The 13,927-nt window shown below is 36.6% G+C and overlaps 1 protein-coding gene across 1 annotated transcript in view; it reads right to left on the minus strand.

Annotated features, from left to right (window-relative positions):
- Positions 1-389: 389 nt before the first annotated feature.
- Positions 390-13,927, minus strand: part of acvr2ba (activin A receptor type 2Ba) — a 34,351-nt gene continuing 20,813 nt past the window's right edge. Inside the window, exons 2-10 of the mRNA XM_043225597.1 lie at positions 12,989-13,196; positions 8,433-8,539; positions 7,741-7,889; positions 7,511-7,654; positions 6,630-6,773; positions 5,225-5,373; positions 4,029-4,282; positions 3,119-3,249; positions 390-1,824 (exon numbers count right to left, since the gene is read on the minus strand). Coding sequence (XP_043081532.1) covers positions 1,630-1,824; positions 3,119-3,249; positions 4,029-4,282; positions 5,225-5,373; positions 6,630-6,773; positions 7,511-7,654; positions 7,741-7,889; positions 8,433-8,539; positions 12,989-13,196 — 1,481 coding nt within the window. The 3' untranslated portion in view covers positions 390-1,629. The remainder of the gene's footprint in view (positions 1,825-3,118; positions 3,250-4,028; positions 4,283-5,224; positions 5,374-6,629; positions 6,774-7,510; positions 7,655-7,740; positions 7,890-8,432; positions 8,540-12,988; positions 13,197-13,927) is intronic.

Genomic DNA, 13,927 nt, shown 5'->3' on the forward strand with positions numbered 1-13,927 from the left:
TCTAGTATCTTACTTTATAGATTGCAGTATTCGTTGGATTTTTATCCAGTTAAATCTTATCCGGTTTAATTATATTACAGTGATCATTAGAATCAGCATTGGGAAGAAAATAAGCACAAATTAGTTGACATGTAAACAGGTTTTTATATCATTTAAATATTTGTTGTACTACGTGCACTTTTGATTAAAACCGCCATTTTTACATAACAGTAATAAGATTCTAATCGGGATCAACGTTGGGATTAAATTAAATTAAATTAATAAATAAAAATAAATTGGGGTAATGGAGTCGTTTTATATTTGTTGTACTTCCTGCACTGATTTTTTTTTATATTAAAATCAGCGTAAATGATTAAATAAGAATTTAGGTGGTCAAAATAATAATAATAATGAGAATCACCAAAAAAAACATGCAAAAACAATAAAAATAAAATTAAATAATCACCAGCATAAATTAAAGTATTGCAGTAATAAATTAAACACAAAACAACCCAAAATAAATTGCATTATTGTCATAAGAATTTGAAGGAAAATGTGCTTAATAATAATGCTACAATAAAGAAAAATCTTAATGCTCCTAAAAGGTCTTTAAAAATATTATTTCTTATTTTTTTCCTTTGATTTGGAGGCGTTTTGACCCATAATGTCACCCTTCTGAGTCCAAAACACACGTTGCATTATTACAAGAGAAACTAGACAGGAAAAACCAACACTTGCGTCCATGCGGCCGATCGGGCCAAACTTTTTATGGTCTTTTTTTTTCTATTTTCAACAAACTCTCGGCACCAAACGCACACTCACTCTCTCTCACACGCACACACACACACACACACACACACACACACACACGGTCTTGCATGTTGTAATGTTAAATTCACCAGGGCACCGTCATATTTCTCTCTGTCCTATAATGACGTGGGAAAGGCAGTCATGGACCCCTTGACACTGGATACCTGAGAAAGATTTCCGTACCAAACCTCCCATATTTCCACATGCAAGAGTTTCCAGCCAGATCCACTCGATAAAAGCCAACCAACCCGTTCACAGTCACCACCAAATGAAACCGAAACCAAAAGAAAGAAAGGAATTAGTCCAGATGTCTTTTCCGTGTTCCTCAACACCCGTTAGTTCCGTAAAAGACACGTTTTCCGCAATTTTCAATTAGCACACCGTCGAGAGAAGAAAAAAATAAAAAGAGAGAGAAATACGAAAGTGAGATCCCGCGAGGAGCTCGGGTTGTGTGTGTAACAGTCATAATGATCCTCGCGGGTTTTGCAGCACTGTTATATCTTCAGATGATTTCACTGGTTGCTCGTCGCAGGCGATCCGAATGGAAAGAACCAGAAGATGAGCGAGAAAAACCAACGGAACTGGAAAAATAAAAATCGAGGTACCTGCACCGGTCAGCATTCATTTGTCGGCTCCTGAATGCGTGTTTAAAAATCTTCAGATGATAAAAATACAGTAGAGAAGTGTGCTGGTAGTTACTGTGATCCGATCGGAAAAACAACAACAATAATAACAACAACAATAACAATAATAATAATAAAAGTAAAAAAAAAAAGGTTAGGATAAAATAGCAGCTGCTTGGATGTGGTTCGAGATTCTCTGAGTTTGGAAAGACGAGGGTCAGATGCTGGACTCTTTGGGCGGCAGGTCCACGTTGGTGAGGGACGTGACCATGGAAAGCAGGCAGTCTGAGGTAGTGGCGCTGGTCAGACGACGGATCTGAGAGATCCGCTCCTCCACGCATCCGGCCGACAAGCGCGCCTCGGCGTCGTGATCCCAGCACTCCTCGATCGTCTCGCACATCTGCGCCAGACCCTGGACACAGAAGACGCTGGCATTAAAGCACCACCGAAAACCAACCGCACGTGAAAAACGAGCTTTCGTGAAGGAAAACGTGATCTGAAAGCGGGCCACTGTAAAAATAAACAATAGTTGGTTCAACTTGAATTTACGTCGACATTAATGTCAACTAAAATATTTAAGTTGTCTCAACAAAAACTTTCAAGTCGAAACAACTACTGTTTTTTACAGTGTATGAAGTTATTGTCGCCTCTGAATCATGGAGACGAGTCTTTTTAAAAAGAACACGACACTATTTTTTGAAAATAGGCTCATTTTCTAACTCCTTCTAGAGGTTTTTGAATCCATTCGGTCGATCTCCGGGTCTGGCGGCAGCACTTTTAGCACAGCTTAGCATAGATCATAGAATCTGATTAGACCATTAGCATCACAAATATTTTTCCTAGAGCGATCAACAAACTTTAAACTCGTGATTTCAAATGATGCCATGCTTTACGTGTTTGGCCGCTGTCGTATTCATGTTATTTTTACGTCATGTTGTAATATGAGTGTTACGTTGGCTTTATTTGAAAAAAATCTTTTCCAAAGCACACAAACTACCCAGAATACTGAGAATATTTATTCCTTTTTAATTATAATTTTATTTAATATGTATCTAAAAATATTATTTCAAATTGTTTCAATAATTATTATATAATTATATATTAAATATATATATATATATATATATATATATATATATATATTTATATATATATATATATATATATATATATATATATATATATATATATATATATTTAATATATATATATATATATTTAATATATATATATATATATATACACATATATATATATATATATACATATATATATATACATACATATATATATATACATATATATATATATATATATATATATATATATATATATATATATATATTTTTTTTATATACACACACATAAATTATATATATATATATATATATATATATATATATATATATATATATATATATATATATATATATATATATATATATACATACATACACATACATATATATATACACACACACACATATATACATCTACATAGTATAAATATATATATATGCAACAATACTTGTAATACATAATGCCAGGTTTATTAAATGTGTAAATAATTGATTGATTGGTAGGTTTGTAGGTATTTATCTCTAGTATTACTCTTTAAATGTTTTATTTTGTATTCTTTATGAATAAAAGATGAGGCCGTTCTCTAGAGTCACAGTGTATTATGGCTGTGGAAGCGCTTCACTCACTGAATGCTTGAGCCAGCAGTCCTTGAACACCGGCCGCATCTTCTTATGAACCACCACATCCTGAAGATCCTCCAGAGACGGATGCTGGCCGATCTCCTCCTCAAACGGCAGCATGTACTCGTCTACAGGACCTGAAGGGGAACAGCAGTACGGGCAGAGCTTAGATGTTCAGAGTTGCTCAGATATGACGGATGCACTTTTTGGCCAATGAATATAATATAGAACTACTAAAAATTACAAAATTGCAACAAAATGAGTAAATTGCTAATGAAAATAACAAATGCAAAACTGAAATACTACGTTAATACTAAAACATTATATTATACATTATTAATACATGAATAATACATATAAACTACTAAAAATTACAAAATGTTACCTTAAATAATATAATAATATATACAAAAAAAATGTAAAAAACTAAAATAGTATGTCAATTAAACTGAAATAACACTGCTTTGAATTTCCCGAATATTTTAGACATCTACTCTGTAATTTTTATCTTTTTATATTTTGAAAATAAAGTTAAAGGTCAAAGTTTACGTTAAATTTAAGACAAATTGCCATCTAAAATTTGAAAAATGTAAAAAAATAAATTAAATTAATAATTGAATAAAAAGAAACATTTTACCATGTAAATTTTTACTTTTAAATTTACATTTTTACTAGTTTTGTGTCTGACAAAAAAAAACAAAACAGTAACACTTTATTTAAAGTGTTCTAGTTAAACGTTACATGCACTTACTGTCATAATAACAACAATACATTATGCTGATTTACATGCAAGTAACCCTAATCATACAGCAAATACATGCAGTTCATTAATATTACTCAGTGCTGGTAAATGCACGATTAAACCTTAAAATAAAGTGCAACCCAGGAAACCGTGTCTGATGTCTCCGTCTCTCACCGTCCGCGGCTTTGCAGCGTGACACCAGCTCCCAGAGCACCAGCCCCACGGCGTACATGTCTATCCTCAGGAAGGCATCTCGCTGGAAATTAATGGCCCCCTCCAGCACCTCCGGAGCCATGTAGCGCCGCGTCCCGACCTGACCGTGAGTGTCCCCCGGGGGCTTCCCCGGCTCGCAGCGCACCGCCAGGCCGAAGTCCCCCAGCACCGCCGACAGGTCCGTCTTCAGCATCACGTTCTTGCTCTTGAAGTCTCTGCAGATGCAAGCAACGGTAGGAACATTTCTCTAACGCTTTACAGTAAGGTTCCTTTGGTTCACCCCAAAAATGAATGACAATCCTACTTATATTAATATTAATTATAATTAATATAACTCTAATTGGAGCAAAAGCAAACTAAATCGGGACGGAGCCCTGTGGAACCCCACTAGTAATAATTAGGGATGAATGAGTCTAAACTATCTTCACAGTTACAAAGTAGGTAAAAACGTCTAAAGTGGACTACCAAAATAAAGTGTAACCAACTTTTATATCACTCTGATTGGATTTGTCTCAAGGAGTTCAAGGCCAAGGTCATTTTTATTTATATAGCACTTTTAAACGACATTAACGATGACCAAGGACCAATGATAAAAACCCCAAGATTGAATAAAGAGGGAACGTATAAAACGCAAACAAAATTAGGCCCAACATTGAGCCCTGAGGAGCACCACCAGAAACAGAGGGAGATGATTGATAAGACTGGCCTATATCCACTGTTAAAGTTACTTATAGTTAGTAGAACGTCTAAAGTGGACGATCACAACAAAAAAACAAAGAGGGAGCACACAAACGCAAACGAAACTGGCCCAAGATGGAGCCCCGCAGCATCCTATCAGTAACGACCTAACAGCACAGTCACAAAGTTCCTTATAGAACGTCTAAAGTGGATTATCATATAAAATATCATGTAAAAAGTACCCAAGATGGAGCCCTGTGGCGCCCCGTCAGTAAAACGAATGAGACCGACCCATCTCCTGCAGTAAAATCAATCTAAGAGGTAACCTAAAGAAGAAAGTCACGGTCTCCTGGGACGCCCTGAGGGTGAAAACATCGAGGCCTAATTTTCACTTTCCACTTTAAGGCCGTTTCGCACGGAGCATGAGTCGAAAACAAAGGCAACAGTCGGGCCGGCGGAAGGCGGGATGTTTCACCGACCTGTGAGCGATGGCTGGTTTAGGACCTTCTCCTTTACAGCGCGGCACGTCCTCGTGGAGATACGCCAGACCGCAGGCCATCGTCTCGGCGATGTGACACAGGTCCGTCCAGCTCAGCACGTTCCCCTTCAGGTAGTCCGTCAGCGAACCCTGAGAGCCAGAAAGATTCAACACATTACCAACACTGATGACCGGGACACCACAAACAGAGAGCATACATACAGTGATAACTGTGATCTTTAACCTATAGAACTTTATTATTTTAAAATTTGATTTTTTTTTCTATTCTGTTTTAGGATGTTTTTAAAGTTGTTGTTTTTGCTATGTTTATTATTAATTTTTTTGCATTAGGGTTTTTTGCATTTTATTCTATTTTGCTTTTATTCATTTCAGTTTTAGTTTTTTTATCAGTTTTTTTACAATGTCTATAGAGTTTTTAACTTTTAAATTTTTTTTAATGTAGAATTTCTTACAGTTCTGGTTTGTAATGTTAACCCACTTAAAATTATGTTCTAACTATTTAACAATTATTTAAATTGTGTTTTTTTCCTAATTTCTTTAGGTTTTGTTTCTTTAATGTCTATTTATTTCATTTCATTTTTATTTGTTTTGTTTTCGTTATTTTTATTCTTTTTTGTCTATATAATTTGAGTTTCGGTATCATTTTATTGATTTAATTTTTTCTTAATATAGACATACACAATGCCTATGTACGTGTGTGTGTGCGTGTGAGTGTGTGTGTGTGTGTGTGTGTGTGAGAGAGAGTGAGTGTGTGTGCGAGTGTGTGTGAGTTTGAGAGTGCGAGTGTGAGAGTGTGTGCGAGTGTGAGTGTGTGAGTGTGACAGTGTGTGTGTGTGTGTGTGTGTGTGTGTGTGTGTGTGAGAGAGAGAGTGAGTGTGTGTGCGAGTGTGTGTGCGAGTGTGTGTGAGTTTGAGAGTGCGAGTGTGTGCGAGTGTGAGTGTGTGTGTGTGAGTGTGACAGTGTGTGTGTGTGTGTGTGTGTGTGAGAGAGAGTGAGTGTGTGTGCGAGTGTGTGTGTGTGTGTGAGTGTGACAGTGTGCGTGTGTGTGTGTGTGAGAGAGAGAGTTAGTGTGTGTGCGAGAGTGTGTGCGTGAGTGTGCAAGTGTGTGTGAGTGTGAGAGTGTGTGCATGTGTGTGTGTGAGTTTGAGAGTGCGAGTGTGAGAGTTCATGTGAGAGTGTGTGCGAGTGTGTGCGTGTGAGAGAGTGTGTGTGTGAGTTTGAAAGTGCGAGTGTGAGAGTGTGTGCGAGTGTGTGCGTGAGCGTGTGTGTGTGTGAGTGAGTGTCTCGCATATATGCCCAATGCCAGGCTTCACACAGTAAAATTTCTAGACTGAAGAGTTCCTCATATATATTTTCCTAAAGCCTGATGACCTCTGACCCCTCACCCGCTCATGAAACTCTGTGATGAGCCAGAACTCCGTCTCCAGGTTGTTTCCTCGTTTCTCAGCAGCGATATATCGCAGAAGGTTCTCGTGCTTCATGCCCGGCGTGGAGAACATGTCACGCTCGTTCTGCCACGACTGCTTGTCCTGTCAACACACACACAGAGCTTCAGAGACGCTTCTCTAACACACACACACACACGCACACACACACACAGCGCTTCAGAGACGCTTCTCTAACACACACGCACTTCACACACACACACACACACACACACACACACACACACACACACACACACACACACACACACACACACACACACAGAGCTTCAGAGACGCTCTTCACACACACACACACACACACACACACACACACACACACACACACACACACACACACACACACACACACACACAGAGCTACAGAGACGCTTCTCTAACACACACACACACACACACACACACACACACACACACACACACACACACAGAGAGCTACAGAGGCACACACACTCACACACACACACACACACACACACACACACAGAGCTTCAGAGACGCTTCTCTAACACACACACACACGAGCTTCAGAGACGCTGCACACACACACACACACACACACACACACACTTCAGAGCACACTAACACAGACGCTTTCTCTACACACACACACACACACACACACACAAGCTTCAGAGACGCTTTAACACACACACACACACACACACACACACACACACACACACACACACAGAGCTTCAGAGACGCTTCTCTAACACACACACACGCACACACACACGCACGCGCACGCACACACACACACACACACACACACACACACACACACACACACACAGCTCCTGAGCAGAAGGAAAGCGCACCTGAATGGGGAAGATCTTCACGGCTACATACTCATTCATCATCTGAGCCTTCCAGACGCAGCCGAAGCGTCCCCGAGCTTTGACCTCGAGCAGCTGAAGAGGCTTCAGGCCCACGAGAGGAGAGGGAGGAGAGGGCCCCGGGTCCTGAAACACACAAACCCTGCGTTATAGCACCACTAGATGGAGCCGCAGAACAGCGCGCCGCCGAGGCTCCGGAGAGACGGACTGACCTCGTTGATGTCCACGTGCCCGTAAGGAGGCTTGCGGTGCCGGTACATCCAGAAGGCCAGCAACAGAGCCATGGAGAGCATGGTGATGGGCAGCAGAGAGCAGACCAGCATGTTGAGGAGCAGCGGAGCCGGCGGAGGAGGCTCGATCACTGACACACACACACACACACACACACACAGCCTTCTAGTACAGATATACACAAACTAATACAAACTATACACACTCCGATATAATACAGCACAATAAAAATCTATTATTATTATTATTAAAATAATAATTGAATATAAACGCTTAGAAGTAACACACAAATATTTTAAAAATAAATAATACACACACATGTATGTATATATATATATATATATATATATATATATATATATATATATATATATATACACACATACATACATACACACATATTATACACACACACACCAACACAAATCAATTAACATAAAAATAAAATAAAAAGATACGACCGAAATACATTTAAAAAAATATATAAAATTTAACAACAAATGAACACAGACAAAAACATTTTAAAAAATCTAAATCAAATATTTCTTAAATAAATTAAAATAATTGCATTAACTATTAATGAAATCAAAACAAAATCAGCAAATGCAAAAACAAATCATCAAGAAATAAAATGTAAACGTGTCCTGTAAACCCAGCGTGAACACGGTCTCACCTGGGCCGCTCACATCAGGCAGGTGCGTGAACCTCTCGTTGCAGAAGTTTCCTTCACAGCAGCAGAAGAAGACCTGCGGGTTCTCCTCGGTGGCTACACACTCCTCTCTGTGAGAACCACACACACACACACACCTCATTATAACACCTACAATATAAAACAAGTAATAATATTAAAAAACCCAAAACAAATTATGTAAACAAACAACGATGGCTATTGAAATCTATTATTATTATTATTATTATTATTATTAGAATAAATTATAGTGAATAATATTTTTTTAAATATTACTTATTTGTATTCATTTATTGTAGAGTGTCTATTGACTAATAAATAAAATCAATAAAATAAAATGTATACTTTAAAGTAAACAAATAAATATTTATATTTTATTTAAATGATGAAAAGTGAAATCTATTATTGTATTAATAATCAGTCAACTGTAGTATGAAAATAAATATTGCATAAAAAAATGTAAATAATGTCTACTGACTAATATATAATATAAACAAGTAAACAAACAATATGAAGAGACAAACTAATAAATAAAATACAGGATTTGCCGTGACATTAATGTTTCAACATTTCACCATTGAAATATCTTAATGAAACATTTACTATTATTATTATTAATTTATTTTACTGAAACTATCTTAATGAAACATTACTACTATTATTATTATTAATTTATTTTACTACTACTACTACTACTACTACTACTACTACTACTACTACTACTATATTATTATTATTATTATTATATTTATTTATTTTATTATTATTACTACTACTACTACTACTACTACTACTATTATTATTATTATTATTATTAATTTTATTTTACTACTACTACTACTATTATTATTATTATTATTATTATTATTATTATCATCTTAATAGTTCTATTATATTTAGTTATATTTGCTCTGAAGTTCAAACACCAAGCATCTAACGGTCCAGAAAATAATCTCAACAGGTCAAAAATCAGTTCTTTTCTTCATGCAAAACACATTAGGACTTTCTATTAGGCCTGTGCTTCTTGTTTATTAAGGCATTAGAATGAAGGTACTTGTGAAAGGTTTGGGGAAATGCGGTGCTGGTGAAGTACACTAGTCAAACAGAATTAAAGCGGGGTCAGAAAAACTGCAGCTAAAGTGAAAGCCGAATGAAAGCGGCGTGGAGCTCTTTGTTGTTTGTGCTGATCTCTCAGTCTCTCGCCGTCCCGACGCTTCCAGCAGAACAATCATCTCATATTCATGCGCAGAATCAAACGAGTCAAACGTTTCTCTACACTAAGAGACCGAACGCTTTCTTCTGCTAACAGAGACTACAAGCTGTAATATTGTGAAATATGTTTACTGCTGCATGTTTGAATATATTGTGAAACAAATCTGTATTTTCAGCATCGTTACTCCAGTCTTCAGTGTCACGGCATCCTTCAGAAATCAGTCTAATGTACTGAATATGCTGCTCAAGAAACGTTATGATTATTAATATTTATATTATTGATATTTAAAACGTTTTTTCAGAATTTTCTGATGAACAAAATTAATATATTTTTTTATAAAACATTATACACTACACCAATAGCTTAGAGTCAGTATTACAATAATGCACTTTTTTTAATATATATTTTTATTTATACAGAGTATTTGTGGGGTTATAGAAATTAATACTTTAATTTAAAAAATGTGTTCAATACTGACTTTATATATATATATATATATATATATATATATATATATAAGTATTGAACAGTATATTTTAAGCATATATATATATATATATATATATATATATATATATATATATATATATATATATATATATATATATATATATATATATATATATATATATATATATATAGATAGATATATATATATATATATATATAATATAAATAAATATATATATATTTTTTTTTTCAGGTATTTGTTTTTAATATATTTTAATATATTTTATACGTTTTATTATAATATCTAAAAACAAGTAAATGAAAAACTAAAGTGCATTTATAATTACCGAAAAGTAAAAAAATATAATAAAACATTTAATTTAAAAGGAAAATATTTTTAAAAATGTGTGTGTATATATATATATATATATAAATAAAATTAAAAGCTGAACAAAAATATAAGTTTATAAAATAAGTAATAAAATAAGAGTAAAACGAAAAAAAAAATAAAAATGCATTGTTGTATTAAAAACATATTGGCACATTTGAAACAAATGAATGGATGTCAGGGCACCTTTAACTCTATAATGCTTCATCAATGGTTTCTTGTGTTGGTTTTTAAGTGAAGGTCAGCAGGCCAGAAGTTAAATAATGAGTCTGAATCTCTCTGAGCATCTTCATTCTACAAACATCAACCATCATACGGTTTCCTTCTTAGAAAGAGATGCTGCATGATGTAAGACGCTGCAAAGCTTCATCTGAACCCAGTGACCCGCAACCGCTTCGCTGCAATGCATCATGGGCCGGAAATCTAATATCATCTATCTATATCATCTATATCAAACCCTAGACTCCATCAAACCCACACAACTCCGGGTCAGAACCATAGACGTAAGCGAACGCTTGTTGTCGTAAGCTCTCAGAATGTCTCATAAATCAGCTGAGATGAAGAGGAGAGCGGCTCCGGCTCAAGAAAACACCTAGGACTGCAGCTTAATGGAGGTGAACGCTACTCAAGCGCTACTAACGTGAAAGTAACAACTTTAAAAAGACACCTTTGATTTTTAGAGTTAAAACAAAACAAAACAACCACCTGCAGTGTTACTTTATATTATAGTTCTGGTTCATATTTTGAATACATTTTTTATTTACAAAAAATACTTTTTTCCATATTCAATTTAATTTTAGTACTTTTTTTGAAAACAATTAACTTTAAAATTTGATTTAGATATATTAATATTTAAGAGTAAACATTTAAATTATAATTATAATTAATAAATTAAATTATAATAATTATTAATAATTATTATTATTACTACGTTTGATTTTATTTTAAATACAGATCATATTTGTTTTATTTTAAGTAATATCTTTTTTTAAGGTTCTTATAATAAATCTGCTGGTCAGACCTTAACCCCTGATGAGTTCTAGGTTAGTTAGTGCATTTTTCTATTTTTACTTTTATTTTTTTATTAAGTACTTCAAACTAAACTAGCTAAAGACATTTTTGTCCTATACTTTTTATTTTATTCAGTTAATATTTATTTTATTTTAAGTGAGTGATTTTTGTGGTTTAAATTTCCTGTGATACCCTGAGATTAGTTGTGATGAGCCCTAGTGAGCACAGACTCATTACAGCGATCAGCACTAGTGAAGCGTGGGTTCATTCATATGACCAGTACTAGTGAAGCAACAGTTAGTTGAGGTAAGCACTAGCGAAGCGCAAGTTAGTTAAGGTGAGCAGCACTAGTAAACCGTAGGATAGTTGAGATGACCAACACTAGTGGGTCCCGGGTCGGTGTCTTCCACTAGTGAAGCATGGGTCAGTTAAGGTGACCAGCACTAGAGAAGCACAAATTAGTTCAGTTGATCAGCAATAGTTAAGTGTGGGTTAGTTTATGTGACCACCACTAGTGAAGGGTAGGTTACTTAAAGTGACCAGTCCAAGCGAGTTAGTTCAGGTGACCAGCAGTAGTTAAGCATGAGTTAGTAAGGGTGACCAGCACTAAAGAAGTTTGGGTTAGTTCAGATGACCAGCACTAATGAAAAGTGAGTTAATTAAGGCGACCAGCACTAGTGAAGATTGGGTTAGTTCAGATGACCAGCACTAGTGAAGTTTGGGTTAGCTCAGATGACCAGCACTAGAGAAGCATGGGTTAGTTCAGATGAGCAGCACCAGTGCAGCGTGGGTTAGTTAAGGTGACCAGCACTAGGGAAGCATGGGTTAGTTAAGGCAACCAGGATTAGGGAAGCACAGGTTAGTTAAGGCGAGCAGCACCAGCAAATCGTGGGTTAGTTAAGGCGACCAGAACTAGTGAAGCATGGGTTAGTTAAGGCAATCAGGACTAGGTAAGCACAGGTTAATTAAGGCAACCAAAACCAGCAAATCGTGGGTTAGTTAAGGCGACCAGAACTAGTGAAGCATAGGTTAGTTAAGGCGACCAGCACTAGTGAAGCATGGGTTAGTTAAGGCGACCAGCACTAGTGAAGCATGGGTTAGTTAAGGCGACCAGCACTAGTGAAGCATGGGTTAGTTAAGGCGACCAGCACTAGTGAAGCACGGGTTAGTTAAGGCGACCAGCACTAGTGAAGCACGGGTTAGTTAAGGCGACCAGCACTAGTGAAGCATGGGTTAGATAAGGCGACCAGCACTAGTGAAGCATGGGTTAGATAAGGCGACCAGCACTAGTGAAGCACGGGTTAGTTAAGGCGACCAGCACTAGTGAAGCACGGGTTAGTTAAGGCGACCAGCACTAGTGAAGCACGGGTTAGTTAAGGCGACCAGCACTAGTGAAGCACGGGTTAGTTAAGGCGACCAGCACTAGTGAAGCACGGGTTAGTTAAGGCGACCAGCACTAGTGAAGCACGGGTGACTGACCTGTCGTAGCAGTTGAAGTCGTCCAGCCAGCAGCCCTTCTTGACGAGCTCGATGCTGCCGGAGCTGTTTCTCCACGAGGCGTAGCAGTGCGAGCGCTTGTCCTTCTCTCCCTCACAGCGCTCCACGCCGCTGCGGTTCGTCTTCTCAATCTCCCAGTTAATGTTGAAGTACAAACACTCGCGCGTCTCCACCTCACCATGACTGGGTCCTGAGAAGATCAACCACAGAAGAAGAGACAGAGTCAAACTCCAGAATCACATCATATCATGTTTATTATAAATACATTCAAATAAAGTATTATTAACAACAATCCCCATTATCAAAACTAAACAAATCAATATAAATATGCAATGATAGCAATTCTATTGATGACACTGCACATTGCTAACATGCTCTCTCAATAATTCTCCACCTAAGGCCATGTAACGACAAAAACAGTAATGAAAACAGCAGACAACATCTCAAATTATTGTCTTCGTGAATTATTATTGCATTAAATCACAGTGCGATCTCATTGGACAACAGAGCAGATAGCTCCGCCCCACTCTCAGGCCATTGGACGGGCCTCTCAAACAAACAGACTGATGTTTTGAAAGCAACAGAAAGTCAAACTACGTTTGAACATGACGACATCACAAACTTCACCTTTCAGATTTAGAGAGAGTTATGAAATATGAGCAGTACAACAGAAAACGTGAGAAAAGAGCTGCCTGTACACACCTCCAGTCAAAGTTTTGTGAGCAGCGAGATTTATAATGCTTTTGTTAAATCGAAGTATCTTCTGGAACAGAGCCAAAGCGTTTCTTCAAACACAGAGAAACACGGCTCCGGAGTTCATCACAACACAGAGCTCAAAGTGTGCGCGTTTATTTGCATTTATTATTATAACAGTTGAACCAAAAAATATTCATATTAATTATTAATTAATATAACGATAAT

The sequence above is a fragment of the Puntigrus tetrazona genome, chromosome 24 (genome assembly GCF_018831695.1).
Source record: "Puntigrus tetrazona isolate hp1 chromosome 24, ASM1883169v1, whole genome shotgun sequence".
NCBI lineage: Eukaryota > Metazoa > Chordata > Actinopteri > Cypriniformes > Cyprinidae > Puntigrus > Puntigrus tetrazona.